The sequence below is a fragment of the Stenella coeruleoalba genome (assembly GCF_951394435.1).
Source record: "Stenella coeruleoalba genome assembly, chromosome: 8".
In the NCBI taxonomy this organism is placed as follows: domain Eukaryota; kingdom Metazoa; phylum Chordata; class Mammalia; order Artiodactyla; family Delphinidae; genus Stenella; species Stenella coeruleoalba.
Genome location: NC_137154.1, coordinates 89,947,397 through 89,964,379, shown reverse-complemented (window position 1 = coordinate 89,964,379; position 16,983 = coordinate 89,947,397). Strand labels below are relative to the sequence as shown.

The following is a 16,983-nucleotide window of genomic DNA, read 5'->3' as shown; positions in this document are numbered from 1 at the left end:
ACCAGAATCTGAAGTGGCAGGTAATTAAGCAAAAGATGAAGGAGGAATGTTTAGGCAGGCATAGGGGACAGCATGGTAGAGGCATGGAGGTAGTGGAGAGGTGTCACTTTTGGAGAGCTGCAAGTATTCCATATGACAGATATTTAGAGAGTATGGCGGGAGGAGACATGAGATGAGATTAAAAAGGTAAGCAAGGACTGTGTGTATCAGTTTAAGTAGTAAGGACGTTATCTTGATTGCCCTGTGGAAGCCATGGAAGAGTTTAAGCAGGAGAGTGATGTCAGATTTGAGTTTTAGGAATTCCATTCTGCTTGCAGTCTGAAGAAAGGACTTGAGGGAAAAGAGACTGGGAAATGAGAAGGCACTTAAAGCATTAGGAGGCAGTAAAAGTAATCGGGGAAGACAGGATGCAACGTGCTCCATCGTCAATGGCAGTGGGGGTGGAGAAAAGTGGACGAATCCTAGGGACTTTGAAAAGCTATAGGATCTCTGGGAGTTGTTGATATGGGGGGTGAAAGACTACGGAGTCAAAGATAACTGGGGAACTAGGTCATTGATGTGTCATTCACTGAAACAATCTAGAGGAGGAGTAGGTTTTTGTTCAGTTTAAATATGGGGTGCCTGTGGGGTATACAAATGGAGCTGCACAGTTGGATTGTATGAAGATGGAGGCTAGACTGTTGTAAAGAAAGATGGGGGCCGGGCGGGAACTTGAAATGCAGTGGCTTAAACAAGATACATATTTTTCAATCGTAGTGTCTAGGCTAGCAGGCTGATTCTACAACCCAGGGCCTGGCTACTGTAGTGTAGTCTGTGTCAAGAACTGTGAAGGACAGTTTATTACTCACAGCGGTAGCCAGAGGATGAACGTTTTTGCACAGTGCTGCAAGCCCCAGTTTCTACAGGGCGGTGTGCAGTGGACTGTATGGATGGAAGAGAATTTCTGTGCTTAGGGAACCTGAACCTTTTCTAACGGGTAGTGAGCATGCTGGCTTTTTGCTACGGAGGAAAACGCCATCTCTATTTTTCAAGCTGTTTACTACACAAACATTTTTGAAAAGATAGTCCAGAACAAAAGACAGTCAATTGCTTCACTTGCAAGATAGTGCAGAAATGTGAGAGACTCCTAAAGAATTGTCTTCCAACAGTCTGTAGGCAGCGGAATTGGCAACACCTGGTGGCTTGTTAGACGTGGAGGATCTCAGGCCCCATCCCAGACCTACTGAATCAGAATCTGCACTTTAATAAGATTCACCAAGCAATATGTATGTATGTATGTTATAGTTTGAGAAACACTGCTCTAGGATTTTGTTGTTTGCATGGTTGATGTTGGTCTCTCCCCACGTCCAGTTATAGCTGCAGGTTAAGGTCAAATAGAGGGAATAGAGGAGACACATCTGTTTTCTTAAGACTTGGAAATGGTACACATCACTTCTGCTTATATTGCATTGGTGGGATCTTAGACATGTGGTCACACCTGACTGTGCAGGGCACTAGTACCTATAGTCTAGCTGCATAGCCTTGCGCTGTTACTGTGGGAGAGTGGGAGAATGGATTTTAGAGGATAGTTTGCATGTCACGCCATCCATATACATATTTGGATGTTAGGAAAATGGTGTGGTCATGAGGTAGCTGCACTTAGAAGTTGAAGCTATGGGAATGAATGAGATTGCCCAGAGAGAGCGTGGAGAGGAGGGCTTTTCAGTACAGGCACAGCTGGTATTTGGGGCCGGATGTTCTTTGGTGTGGGGGCCTATCCGGTACCCTGGAAGGTGTTCAGTACTAACCCTGGCCTCTACTCACTAGGTGCTAGTAGAGCGCCCTCGATCGTGGCACGCCAGATGTCTCTAGACATTGCCAAACGACCCTGGATCAGGGTGGGGTAAAAAAAACGTTTATTTTTTGAGAACTGTTGGTTCAGAGTAATGAGAGGGCCAGGGAGAAAGGAATATCAGCGTGTGTGAAGTGATCAGAGGGGAAATTTCTCTCCCAAAAGAAGATGAAAAGGAATGGCCAAAGAAGCAGGAGGAAAATGAGTAGATATGGGTGTCATAGAACTAAGGGAAGGTGAGTAGCAGTGTACTGATGCAAGGTAATACTGGTGACATAGGCTTTGGATTTAACAGCAAGGATTTGCTTGGTATTTTGGCACCAACTGCTTTGGAACAGCTTTGGTGGAATGGCGGGGGTAGAAGCCAGATCACGTGAGTTATAGAGTGAATGAGAGGTGAGAAAGTAAAGACAGCGAGTATGGATCACTCTTGCAAGAAGCTTGTTTGTGAGAGGGAGGAGAGAAATCAAGTAGCTACCGAGAAATAGGGTGGTTGCTAAGGTGGAGGATACTTTTTCATAGAGTTGGGGGAGATTTTAAATCATACTTAAATCTGATGGGAGGAGCCACGCTCTAATAGGTATTCACATAATTGGAATGGAGCATGACTTAGGGAGAAGTAAAAGATAGAGAAGAGAGGAAATAATTGATAGTGCAAAGTCCCTGAAAAGGTGGGACAGAATGGGAGGCGGATTCTCACTCAATGTAGAGAAATCTTTCTATTAGTTAGAACTATTCAGCTGAAGAATGAATTATCACTTGGCAGTGGGGATACCAGTAATCCAGGTGGATGAGTTCTTTGATGAAAGATAACTGCTTAAACTAAGAATACATGGTGACACGAGGATATTATGTTGATGGGAACGGGTATTCCTGCATAGGATAAGGGTTTGGGCTAAGTGGATCACTTAAAGTCTCTTCCTACTACATTCTGTGATTTTTATTCCAGTCTTAACCAGCATTTAAATTTCATCATGAATTATATTCACCTAATAAAGCTTATTGATTACAGTAAAAGTTTCATTTCTCAAGTATAGTATAGCTTAAAAGTACTTGTCTTTGGTGTGTGACTTAGGTCCGCCGGGATCTTCACGTATCAACTGCTGAATTTACAGACTTGAAGCAACAGTTGGAAAGAGACTCGGTAGTCCTAAGTTTACTTAGACAGCTACACGAGGTCAGTATACTCAAATTAAACTTTAGTGTTTTGGTGGTGAGAAAGTTACTTTTTTTTTCCAATTGTCTTATCATTCAATGGGTATCCCCTATGTGGTATTTTTTCATAGTTTAAAAATAAACAAGCAGACAGACTTGAAATAGTAGGATGTATAAAATAAAATACCTGATAACTATACTTATCTTTTCAGTTTTCTACTGCTATTGAGGAATATAATTGTGCATTGGCAGAGAAGAAGTATGTTACTGCTGCTCAGCGTCTAGAAGAGGTATTAAACACTTTCTCTAAAGCATGAGCAATTAGTACTATTCTTTTTTTAAAAAATTAATTAATTTATTTATTGGCTGTATTGGGTCTTTGTTGCTGCGCGCGGGCTTTCTCTAGTTGTGGCGCGCGGGGCCTACTTTTCATTGCAGTGGCTTCCCTCGCTGTGGAGCACGGGCTCTAGGTGCGCGGGTTTCAGTAGTTGTGGCACGTGGGCTCTAGAGCACAGGCTCAGTAGTTGTAGCGCACGGGCTTAGTTGCTCCACTGCATGTGGCATCTTCCCGGACCAGGGCTCGAACCCATGTACCCTGCATTGGCAGGCGGATTCTTAACCACTGTACCACCAGAGAAGTCCAGTACTATTCTTGTTTTAAGTAAATTTTGTGTTGCATGTATTCCTTATCATTATACAAATATATTCTAATTGCCTAGAGTCCAGATGAAATGTTAACAATGATTCCATTTCACTACCAGGCACAGATATGCTTGAAGTTATTAAAATCCAGAAAATGCTTTGATTTAAAAATACTGAAATCTCTCAGCATGGAGCTTACAATACAGAAACAGAACATACTTTATCACCTTGGAGAAGAGTGGCAGAAGCTGATTGTATGGAAGTTCCCACCATCAAAAGGTGCTGCTGACCTCAGGTGGACTGCTTTGCTTAATCTGCCTGAACCAGTTTGGCCTCTGAATATATTCCAAATATTTTATGTTGGGAGAGAGGAAGGTTTCATTTATTAATCTCCCAATTCTATATTGAGTTCTCATGCTAAGCAGAATGCTTGTTAGGACCAAAATGCTTGTTACTTCCCGTGCATTTCTCTTTCTGTCCCTTTCACTGGGAAGGAGCAGAGAAGAGAGATGATTGGGAGGGGTCCAGGTGGCGCGGCTGTGGTAGAGGAGGTGGTAGCACATTAAGACCACACAGTTTCCACTGCATCGTAAGATGTGCCCGTTCCCAAAGCTCTAATCCCAACAGTTTATCTTTTCTAGAAAGCTTAAAGAAGCTGTTCAACCATTCTTTCTCTCTTGCTAAGGAAAGGGATAGGAGTTTGGCCCAGTTTTTTTCAGTCGTTGGAGAAAAATGGTGACAAAATCATGAGATGGGGGATGCTTTGCAAGATGAAGAAATAGGATAACTCTGGCCCTGGCTTTTATTTATACTACTTGGCTCTCAGCCCCTCTGCCCACCTCTGGGTGTGAGCCCTCTTTGATATCTTGTTTACACAAAGTAAAACCTCTGAGGGTATATGGGAAGGACATGCCATTAAACCTGGTATATTTTCCAGCATTTAATCTTGAAATTTAGTCTGTTTCAGGGGAAACCTCACAGTCTCCCCTTGCTCCCTTTCCCATATCCACTATGGCCTTCAAATACATTGTATATGTATGTGTGTACACACACGCATGCGTGCGCACACACACATACACACACTCACACACACATACCCCACCCTGTATGTATTAGGTATTTTCAAGGAAGTCATCTAGAAAATTTTAGATTCTATTTCCAAGCAGACTGTAAAATTAAGAGGAGGTGGCAGGTGTGTTAATTCTTTGTTGTAACACACCCTGTTAAACTTGTTTGGCAGGCTGTTCTCTTTACTTCATAAGAGGGAACATAGAATAGGAGGCCTTAATTGAAACTAGGATCTCACTTTTTATTCTTTGCCTTCATTCTGTCATTCAGCACATTCTTTTTTTAAATTGAAGTATGGTTGATTTACAATGTTGTGTTAATTTCTGCTGTACAGCAAAGTGATTCAGTTATAAATATAAATACGTACGTTTTTATATTCTGTTCCATATGGTTTATCACAGGATATTGAATATAGTTCCCTGTGCTATACAGTAGGACCTTGTGGTTTATCCATTCTCAACACATATTTAGTAAGCAGTTATTGTATGCACATCATCTTACTTTGGCACTCAGTTTGATTCTTTGAACATACCAAAGGAAGTAATTTCCTGTTTTAGAGTGATGCCAAGGACATGTATGTAGTAATTCACATTTGATTGCATTAGAAGTGTATTGTAGTAAAACCACATATTTAGGACTCTTAGTAGACGGTGGGCTCTCAGGGATAGAAATGGGAACATCTTGTATTGCTGAGACAGCTGATATTTTTTCCCTTTTTCTTAGATACCAGCAACTTGGAATCTTGCCTACAAACAGAACTTCATTTATGCACTGAACCATCTCAGAAAGAAGAGAAGACCCCCGTGCCACCCATCAGTTGTGTCCTCTTGGCATTTTCTCTTCTTGGGGAGCTACATACCAAGCTTAAGTCATTTGGTAAGGCATAATACTTTGTTTCATTTACATGAAATTTCAGAAGGTCCATTGTTAAAGGAATGACAGAAAAATGATCAGTATTCTCTGAATAATATTGATGATGGATCATAGGGTTTGGCCTCATGATTTATCAAGTGGAATTGTATAAATATTACACTTTTCATTAAGGGCTTAGATCCTTTCCTTTTTTCTTTTCTTTTTCTTTTTTTTAAAGTAGCTGCTGGTATTTATTTTATTTGATTTTTTGAATAATTTAAATAAAAATCTGTAGACAATCTGGGAAACTTCAGTGGGAAAACCTGCAGTGCGTAATGGGTGTTGTGTAATGTCATGGTATATGTATTTTTGTTGTCAGGCTCGAAGATCTTTTTTTTTTGACGTGATTTATTTTTTATGAGTGTTCATAAAACTTTCAGGTCAGATGCTGCTGAAGTATATCCTTAGGCCTCTGGCATCTTGCCCATCCCTTTTTGCTGTGATAGAAAGCCAACCTAACATCATTATCATTCGTTTTGAATCTGTGATGACTGACTTGGAACATCCATCACCATCTGAAGTTTTTGCCAAGATCAGACTGGTACTGGAAGTGGTCCAGAAACAACTTCTAGGTATGTATCCCCAAGGCAGCACTTTTATATTTTAGAGAAGTTGATATTTATTTTAACGTGGATAAAAATGTCAGCAATCTGAGTGAATGGCGGATCAGACGTGAGTAAATTATGTCATGGGAACAAAGTAGTTACCTTTTTATTTCTTGCTCTATTTTGCATTCCTTCTCTGCCCTGTGTTGACAAATAGGGTCTTTAGTGGTGCCCTAGAGTCTGTGTTTGTAATATTTAGTTGAATTTTGGGATGCAATTCCCTCATGGGACTTCTAGGAACATCACATTTTGGGACTCTTGCTTTAGTTATAGGAGAAGCAGAAATGAACTAAGTGCTGTTTTATATCTTTTGATGGGAAAATCCCCGTCAACCTAGTTGATATAAACAAAATAGGTTTAACATAGGCAATGAATTTCATTCCATCTCAGCCTACTGGTTAGATCTTTATATATTCACCCTTGAAATAGTTTCTATGTTGCTTGAATCATTTTTTGGCTGTCACACTACTAAAAGTAAAATTTCTTCTGGTGTTTTGTTATAATACTGTTGGTTTTAGTCTATTTGACTTACCTTCTTTTTGCTTTTCTCAGTTGTCTTATTGAATAGTCAAATTAAGCATTCTTGCTGTGGAGAAAATGAAAAAGAGATGCTGCTATTGTTTGTATGCCTTCCTGGCAGTCAACATAATTTATTTATATATAAATTTATTTTTTTTTAAATCGAAGTACAGTTGATTTACGATGTTTTGCCAATCTCTGCTGTACAGCAAAGTGACTCAGTTATACACATACAGGCATTCTTTATTTATATCTAAATAATTTATATGTAGAGCAAGGAATTCTTTCTAGTTTTGACAGCAGAGAATAAAAAATTCTAAGACTTGCATAAATTACAAAAATCCAAGGTAGTTTTCTTCTTATTCCTTTACTTAGGGAGATAATACACCCTTATTTTTATTAGATATAAAAAAAGAGTTGTAAGCAAAGTATGCAAGGATTGGAAGGAACTAGAAAGGTGACGCAATACAGATATCTCTGATGCTCAACTCTCCTCTGTAACACTCCCATCAATTAGTCATATAACAAACTTGAGCACCTTTAGTGAGAGGGAACTCACTTCCCCTTGAGGCATTCCATCCTACCTCTGGACAACTCTGAGTACTATGAAGTTTTTGTTTGTTGGTTTTTAAAAAAAATTGTATCTTCTTTCTTAAATGCTATTGCCCAAATGACCATTTTGGAACTTAAATCTTTAGGGTAGTTGTTTAAAAACTATGTTCAAAATATATGCCCTGTAATATCTGCTTTACTGATGCTGTTTCTAGTATGTGGAGCTATATAGAAGTCTAATTCTTATTACGCATGATGGACTTTCAGATTCTTTATAGTAGCTGTTATTATGTTGCCTACATCTTATCACCAATATAAAACATCTTTAGTTTTATTTTTTTAATGAAATAGTTTTTTAAGTTCCTCTTATCTTCGCTGATCTTCTGTGAATATATTCCATTTCTTCCATAGTCCTTTTATTAAAGTAGGGTGTTCAAGACAGAACAAAGTATTCTAAGTATAGTCCGAACCAATTCAGAATAGTATGGGATTGTTCACACCCTCATTCTCAGTTTCATGCTTCTGTTAGTATAGCTATATAGTATAGCTATTATTACACAGTTAACTTATTGAGCTTGATGTCAGTGAAAATCCTATGTCATACTCAGTGCAAACTGCTGCTTTCCCATCTTGTACTTGATTTTTTGGCATTAACATTAATCTTTGTTAAATTTTACTTGATAAAATTTTACAATATCCTTTCTACTTCATATCGAATGCATAATTGATAATCATGTTTTCTTACAGTTTAATCTGAGTCAGTGATGGTACTATTACCTAGGATAGGGCTAGATCAGAGGGTGCTCTGGGGAATTGCTGTAGAAACCTCTTTCCAGTTTGACGTTGGTCCATTTAAGTATTCAACCTAGTGTTTTATTTGTAAGTTTTCTTAGTACCTAGGATATTCAGAGCAGAGGACAACTCACTGTTGCTAGGTGCTCTTCTAATCTCTTTACTATCTTTCAGTCGGTATTCCCTTCCTTCATCTTCTTGCCCTAAATAAAACCTGAGGATCATATTTTGTGGCCTTAGTTCTTTTTGGAATCCTCTACTTTCTTTGGATTTTAGTTATTCTGAAACTTCATAAAGATTTTTATGTCTTATGTTTGTCTTATGTCTTTCGTCTTATGTTTGTCTTTGGTTTTATGCTCTTTTCATCTTTTAAATATGTATTTTTTTCTCCCAAGTTTTCTGTATTACTAAGCATCATTGTACCAACAGCAAAGGGGCTTTTAAAAGAGGAGAAAAAAAATTCTTTTGGAAATACTTTGGCAAAATATATAAAAAGCCTTAAAATGTTTATATCCTTTAAACCAAGGTTTCAACTTCTAGGAGTCTTCCCTGAAGAAATAATCTTAAATATATAAAACCATTTATGTATAAGGATGTTCATCATAATGTTACTTATAATATTGAAATACTGGAAAGTCATGAAATCTTGAAGAATAGGGAAATGATGAAGTAAAGTATACAGCTGTATAATAGACCACTTTGCGTAATTATGTTATACTTTATTGATTTTTTTTAAAGTAATTAATTTTGAAGCTAATTGCTTCTAAAAAGCCAGCAACAAGCATCTATTAAAGGATTAAAAACTTTATTTCCATTAAAATCAGTTTTAAGTCAGGAATGCACATTATTATTAATATTCGTTAACATTGTTTCAGGGGTTATGGCTGATGCAAAGAAGAGAAAATAAGTATGAATATTAAAATAAGGAGAAGAATTTATCTTTACTTGTAAATGATGTAATTGTATACCTAAAAAAACAAAAGGCTACTAAAACTTTAATAATTAGTAAGACATTTACTAAGTTGTCTAGGTACAGTATAAATCTATAGAAATCAGTTTCTCTCCAAGCTAGTAACAGTCAGTTATAAATTAAAATATAAAGATATCTTATTTATAATGGCAATAAAATCTATGAAATTCTTAAAAGATAAATTTAATAAGAATGGGAAGAATACATGTAAGGGAAAGCATAAAACTTATTGAGGGCATAAAGTAAGGGGAGGCTATCGTGGATTAGAAGACAGTCTCAAAAAATTGTCAGCTCATTCCAAAATAATGTATAAATTTAAAACACTCCCAATCAGATTCTTGTTATATATTTTTCCAACTTGACAAATTAAGTACTCTAGAGCTTACATCAAAAAATATATTTATGAGACTTGCTAATAAAGATTTGCAAAACACTAGTTGGAGAATTTTATAATTAAAACTATGTTCTTCACATAAGAAGATCAGTGGAATGAAAAAGCGTCCAGAAGTAGAGTCAAGAATAAATGAGAATTTACCATTTGGTCAAAGTCACATTTCAGTTTAGTGAGACAGTGCTAGCAAAATTGGCTATATGGAATAAGACAAAGTTAGATTCCTGCTTCGTACTTCATACAGAGATACATTCCAGATAAATTAAATCCCTATATGCAAAAGGTAAAACAATAAAAATGTTAGAAGAAAATTTACAAGAAGACTTAAATATTCTCAGGAAGCTCAGAATGCATAAAGGAAATGATTGATAAATTTGACTACATATAAATGTTAAATTCTGTATGGTAAACAATGGCATAAACAAAGTCAAAAGATAACATTATACTGGGAGAAAATATTTGCAGTACATTGGCAGACAAGGAGCTAATACAAAGATTTTTTTTACAAAGAAAAAGAGAACATAATAACAGAAAAAGGGTAAAAAATATGAATGGGCAGTTTATGGAAGAAAAGGTACAAGTTGTTAATAAACATAAAAATATGTATTGCTTAATCTCCCTAATAGTGGAATGAAAATCACACCATCAAAGTAGAACTTTTCACCCCTAGGGTTGACAGAATTCAAAGATTTGTGTAAGACACTTTCGGTAAGAAAATGCAAAGGTAGTCTCCTTCATCACTTTAGTGAGTTTTTTAGAAAGTAATCTGCAGCTCTATAGTTATGCTAAAATATACATCGCTTTGACCCAGGTGTCCCACTTTTTAATTCCTTACTATGTGATATCAACAGTGTATATGTTTGCATGTATGAGTACTGTATATACTTGCATACTGGAATGTGCATCATTTGAAGAATGGTGCAGCTATTGAAAAGAAATGAAGTGGAGCTAGATATAGTGACCTCAGAGATGGCCACAATCTATTTTTAAGGGATAAAAAAGTTACATGTAAAATCTGTAGCATAAACCCATTTTTTAAAAAAGGAAGTAGCCCCTTATATGAATGTTATATTAGTTTGCTAGGGCTTCCATAACAAAATTCCACAGGCTCTGTGGCTTAAACAATAGAAATTTATTCTCTCACAGTTTTGGAGGCTGGAAGTCCAAGATCAAGGTGTTAGTAGATTTGGTTTCTCCTGAGCCCTGTCTCCTTGCCTTGCAGACAGCCTTCTTACTGTCCTCACATGGCCTTTCTTCTCTGCATGCTTATCCCTGGTGTCTCTCCTTTTCTTAAAAGGACACTAGTCATAGTGGATTAGGGCTCCACCGTTATGACCTATTTAAAGGCGAGCCCTGTCTCCGAGTACAGTCACACTGGGGACTAGGGCTTCAACATATGAATTGTGGGGGACACAGTTTAGTCTATATCATGTGTCTGCGTGCGTGCATGCATGTGTGCGTGTGTGTATTATTAATGTAAGGGAGGAAGAATACAAACCAAACTCTTAACTCTGGTTACTTGGACACAGAGAGAGAGAGAGAGAAGCTTGTGGGTATGGAGAGGGAAAATTAGGCTTTCTCTTTGTAAACTACCGTGGTGTTGGCTTTGTCACAAGAAGCATATTTTGCTTTTGCCATGAATGATTTTCTAGAAAGTATACACTACTAAAATTTACCAAGAAATAGAGACTCTGAACATACAAGTAGTTGTAGAAGAAATTTGAAAGGTTGTTAAAGATTTTCCGCTAAAAAGGCCACCATCAGGCACGTACGGTTTGTGGCTACATTCTAGGTACTCTTCAAATTACAGATAATCCCTTTGATAATCAAGCTCTTTTGGTCAATAGAAAAAGATGGATAAGTGCCCTAATTAATTTTTTAAAAACCAGCATAAATTTGCTACCAAAATGTATGGAATGATTTTACCAAGTCATTTTATCGCTAGCTAAATTTACAAGCTCAGATCCCCTTAAAATCACAGTTTGGGTTGGACATTTAATTGTGATTTCAGGTGACTAATTTTGTCAATTCTTCTTTGAGAGGAAACTTGACAAATTCCTAATGTATTTGTTGAAATTTCTCTTAATATCGTCTGCTTTATCATCTTAAAAATTTTTTTGCACAGCAGGAAAAGTTTTGTTTTGCTCTATTTTAGCAAGCTGCAGCTGCCATTTATTGTAAAATTTGTGGCGTATTTTCTTCCAGTCTGTAGTTTCCTTTACTGTTCTGCCAGTTCTTCTAGCTTCTGCACCTTCACTTGATTCTGCATCAATAGTGTACCTTAGTTTTAATTTAAAAGTTTGTTTATAATCATTTTCTTAAGCTAGAAAAATATATCATAGTGAAAATAATAAGCATTTCAATTTTACTACCGTTTTCAGTTTATTATAGGTATCACTGTAACCTGTGCTGTATGTGAAAAATATTCAAATAAATGCATTACAATGTTACACTGGTGCATAGGAAAACAAAGTCATTCCAGTGGAATGAATCTGTTTACACTGACTACATCGAAGGTGTGTTTATAAGAAATACTAGAAGTGATACACATGCCTGATGTGAGCACTGCAGTACACATAATAGCTTATATGATGTGATGGTTAAAGTGAGGCATAGTCTTTTCAAAGCAACAAAACTGTGTTTAACAGAAAAGTATTTTACGCTACTTCCTCTTTTTTTTTTTTAGTTTAAAATTTTAATTCAAAAAACGTACAGAGGTCCCATGTACTCTTTACCCAGTTTTCCCCAATGTTAGCATCTTGTGTAACCATAGTATAGTATCAGAACCAGGAAATGGACTTTGTTATGATTCACAGAGCTTATTCAGATTTCTCCAGTTTTACTTGCACTCATTTGTATGTGTGAATAGTTCTGTGCAATTTTGTTACATGTGTAGATTCATGTAACTACCACCACAATCAAGATATAGAACTGTTCTATCACCACAAGGCTCCCTTGTGCTACCCATTATAACCACACACCCTTGCTTCCATTTTTAAACTTAATTTGAAATTGCTTAAAATTGAAAAAAAATTGAGTTCGTCAGTCACACCAGCCCCATTTCAGGTGCTCAGTAGCAAAATGTGGCTGGTTGCTATCATATCGGACAGTGCAGGCCTAGACTTCAGATATTGTAAGATATCTCAAGGCTCCGAGGTAATATGGTCACTTTCTTTTAAGGTTCTTATATATTGTTTAGTTAATTAATGGTATGTTCTAAATATAACTCCCTCAAAATGTGTTAGAAAAAGCCACCCTAAAATATACCATGGAAGAGACACTGAAGTATTGTGTTTGGTAGGCTAGATATTATGCTATAATGTAAGGTGTTTATTGATATTTTACTTAGGATAAACACTCAGATCCTTTGCAGAGATGAAAGAAATATATTTATTATTGGAGAACTTGTTATTCTAAACTAGTTTCAACGTGGTATGCAGAACTTCTGAGTGCTTCATATAATCACATCTGTAGATTAGCAGTAGATGATTATAATGTAGGTGGCTTAATACCTTATTGTTATAGAGAACAGGCAGTCATACAGTGCAGATGATTCATTTGAGCAGTGAAAATAAAATAATAATTGTGTCATGCTTTTCCCATGTAGTCTGTTGAGAGAGCTATAGAATTATTCGTGCTGTTTTCTTCCCTGTCATCTTAAAATTAAAGAATTCTAGAAAACTAGGGAATTTGAGAATATGTCCAGACTGTGAAGAGTTTCTTGTTTAAAACTTTTTCTTTTGAATTCAGATTTGCCTCTTGTTGCTGATGTAGAAAATGAGAAAACATGCAAGATCGTATTGGCTGAGATGCTTGGTGACATGATCTGGGAGGACTTGTCCGAGTGCCTCATTAAAAATTGTTTGGTTTATTCTATCCCAACAAATAGCAGCAAGTTACAGCAGTATGAGGAGGTAAGAGCAGAGGTGTCACAGAGGGTTTGAAGAGACCGTAGGTTCCTGTTGGCGTCACTTGTTTACCTTGGAGATCTTTTGTTCTTTAGTGACATCTTTAAGAAAATTATTCATGAAGTGTGGAGGCAAATTCCCTCTGACTTCATGTCTCTTCAGGCTTCCTACCTTTTGATTGGGTGGGGAAGTATGTTTCGTTATTAAGTATGTTTTCTTTAGTAAGATACTTTTGAAAAACAATTGTTTTTCTATTGGTGTCAGCTATAGTAGCTACTATGTGACGCTTTACTTTTCGGCTTCTTTTTAGTGTTTCCTCAAACACTACAGTAAGCACAGTAGTCCCCCTTTATCTCTGGGGCTACGTTCCAGTTCCCCCAGCGAAGGCCTGAACCTGTGGATAGTACTGAACCACATATGTCCTATGTTTTTTCCTATACTAATGGGCAGGTAGTGTATATAGCATGGATATGCTGGACAAAAGGATGATTCCTATCCTGGGCAAGACAGAGCAGGACGGCGCAATATTTCATCATGCTACTCAGAACAGCACACAGTTTAAAACGTAGGAATTGTTTGTTTCTAGAATTTTCCATTTAATATTTTCAGACCATGGTTGACTGTGGGTAACTGAAGCCAAGGATAAGGGGGGACTTACTGTCTATTTATTTAAAAATGTTTGCACCTTTACTAAGCAGAGTCAAAAACTTCTAATGAAGATGCTCTTCCTAATGAATTTAAGGCTAGAAAAAATGAATAATATTTTTATACCTAGTAACTGATGGTCTTTTCTAAAACTTAAATGACCAGCTGGTCCTTGTTCTTTCCTATACATTGGATTTGAAATTTTAATATTGGAAAGGAACATATGTATTTGATTCTTTTACTTTTTTTTCTCTTGCGTTTCTTTCTCAGATCATACAGTCCACTGAAGAATTTGAAAATGCCTTAAAGGAGATGAGGTTTCTAAAAGGAAATACTACAGATTTGCTGAAATATGCCCGTAACATCAACTCTCATTTTGCTAACAAGAAGTGTCAGGATGTGATTGTGGCAGCTAGAAACCTAATGACCTCTGAAATTCACAACACTGTGAAGGTATTGGGGGTTACAGGGTGTTACCTTGTATTAGGAAGCAGCTCATTTTTGAGATGATTATGATAGAGTGGAAGAGCACTGACAGTTGCTGAGCTCATTGAGGCGAGTTATTAATCTTCTTAAACATTAGTTTTCTCATCTTTAAAAGGGGTCCTAATTCCTACGTCTTTTATAGGGTATTGTGGGGTCCAGATGAGATAATGCACATAAAAGCATTGTATAAATTTAAAAAGTCTACGTGAATGTAATAGATTACTGTTGTTGAAATCAGAGAGTATATCAACCTATAGAGTTTTCTCAACTTTATCACTTGAATTTTTAGTACACAGTTTCGTGACAGGTATTGTTATATCCAGAGATTATATCCTGTTGTGAAATGTTGACTTTATTGCTTACGCTAATAGAGGTGCTAGTTTTGAAGTTAATAAAAACAAACAAAAAGATGTGATCTTTGTATAGTATAAACAATTACCTGTAAAATCCGTGGACAAATTAATTTGCATTGAGGGTAATTTACTCCTTTGACCTTAAATAATTCTGTGTATTTTTTTAACGTCTTACATATATAAAATAATATTTGACAAATGTAAGGTGTTACTTAGATTAAAAGAAGACATACACTAAAGTAATCCCTTAATAGAAAATTCCTCAGCCATTTATCTGTTATCGCTGAGAGGACTGCGCTCTTCCTCCCTCTGTCCTTTCTGTCATCCCCCGTTTTCCTGGGGCTAGGTACCCTGTTATAGTGTCCACTTCAGTAAAATATTAAATTAGCCATTTGAGGTGCACAGATCTTAGCACATTTTGATGTAATCTTGGGTGGTTAAGGGAGCCGAAATGCACTCAGTACCGGGAACTGGGCTGCAGGTGTTTTTCACACGAATATCACTTATGTCACTCTTGTGCACAGAATCCAGTGGCTTCCCGTCTCATTCAGAGAAAGACCCAGTAGCCTTGCAGTGGCCTGCACGGCCTCCTGTGAACTGTCCCCTTGTTGCCTCTCTGACTCCATCTCCTGTTGCATTCCTCTTCAGTCACTCTGCTCATTTGCCAGGCCGACTCGGCTGCAGGACTTTTGAACCTCTTTTTCCCTCTGCTTGGGATATTACCACCGATGTGCTCCCTTTCCTGACCACTCTTTTAAGATTGTGACTTCCCGCTATCTCCTGTACTCTTTCCTTGCTTTATTTTTCTTCATACCACTTATTATCATTAAATAGTCTATATGAATTATTTATTGTTTTTCCCCTCTAGAAAATAAGCTCTATGAGGGCAGGGTTGGTTTTTCTTTTTCCTGTTTGTTTTGTTCTTTACTGTTTGGTTTACTGTTGTATCTGTAGCATCAAGAAAATACCTGGTGCATACTACTATGTACTTAGTAAATATTTGGTAAATGAATTAATATATATCCCATTAACTCTGTTATAACTCCTTGTTATAAATAGGATTGTTACTGGATCACTTTGTGGCTCTGGGCTAAATCTTTTAACCTTGTTGGACCTCATTTTCCTCTTCTGTAATATGACAGAATTGAACTAGATAATCTCTGAACTCCCTATTCAACTAGTTCTGACATTTTATAAGACTGTATTTTCCCCCCAAGTACCCAAATCCTAATGATGTAGCCTCCTCTAGATCAGAGTTTCTCAGCAGTGCCACTGTTGACATTTGCGGCCAGATAATTCTTTGCTCTGGGGGCCTGTCCTGTAGGATGTTTAGTAGCATCCCTAATCTCTACCCACTAGATGCCAGTAGCACCTCTCCCAGTTGTGATGTTTGTATTCTCATTTAAATGTCATTAACAGCCCTATGAAGTAGACATTATTATACCATTTTACAGATGGCAAGTCTCATGACTTAAACATTTTTATTAGAATTGGAGCTTCTTCTGTCAGAAATTTTCCATAGAGGTCCAGTATGTGCAGAGCAGAGCTGTTCTTCTTGCAATAGGAACCTGCTGCTTCCACCTGCTTAATCTCTCCTTTTATTGGTCCCTGAGGCATCTTCGAGAAGCAAGGTTTGAAAACCATTATTGTAGTGCAGTTTCTTCATATTACAATGAGAAAATTGAGGTCAAGAGAGGTTAAATGACTTTGTTAAAAGTTAGGGTAGAAAATATCACTGATGTTTCCAAACTAGAAGCCTAGTGTTCTTTCCTTTAGTCTTGACCAAGTCTGGGAATTTTCATTCTGTATAAATGTTAGGGAAGCTTTTTTGGTTTTTGTTTGGCATTTTGCTTTTAAGAGCAGTATAAGCTAGCCTGAATGTGTTGTTTCTTTGAGTAAGCCAACACGTGTTTCTGGTGGGAAATAATTTGTTTAATGACAGTGGAACACAAGTCATACTGGTGTGTGTTAATCTAATAGTCTCATCTGAGAAAGAGGATTTTTGAAGGTCCTTTCATTTACCTAAAATCTTGGGCCAGTTTCACAGCTTTGCTGTTTCCACCAAGAGTGAGAGTGCACAGAAGAACTAGAAGAATGGCACAGTAAAGGGATTGCTTATTTCTTATGACGTGCTTTCACCCAAGATTGAGTAGT

General features: G+C 37.0%; 1 protein-coding gene across 1 annotated transcript in view; it reads left to right on the top strand.

Moving 5' to 3' along the window:
- ZW10 (zw10 kinetochore protein) overlaps positions 1-16,983 on the top strand; it is a 33,019-nt gene that overhangs the window by 4,759 nt on the left and 11,277 nt on the right. The window contains exons 3-9 of the mRNA XM_079928447.1: positions 2,907-3,008; positions 3,199-3,276; positions 3,748-3,907; positions 5,420-5,572; positions 5,989-6,180; positions 13,188-13,351; positions 14,261-14,443. Of these exons, the coding sequence (XP_079784573.1) occupies positions 2,907-3,008; positions 3,199-3,276; positions 3,748-3,907; positions 5,420-5,572; positions 5,989-6,180; positions 13,188-13,351; positions 14,261-14,443 (1,032 nt within the window). The remainder of the gene's footprint in view (positions 1-2,906; positions 3,009-3,198; positions 3,277-3,747; positions 3,908-5,419; positions 5,573-5,988; positions 6,181-13,187; positions 13,352-14,260; positions 14,444-16,983) is intronic.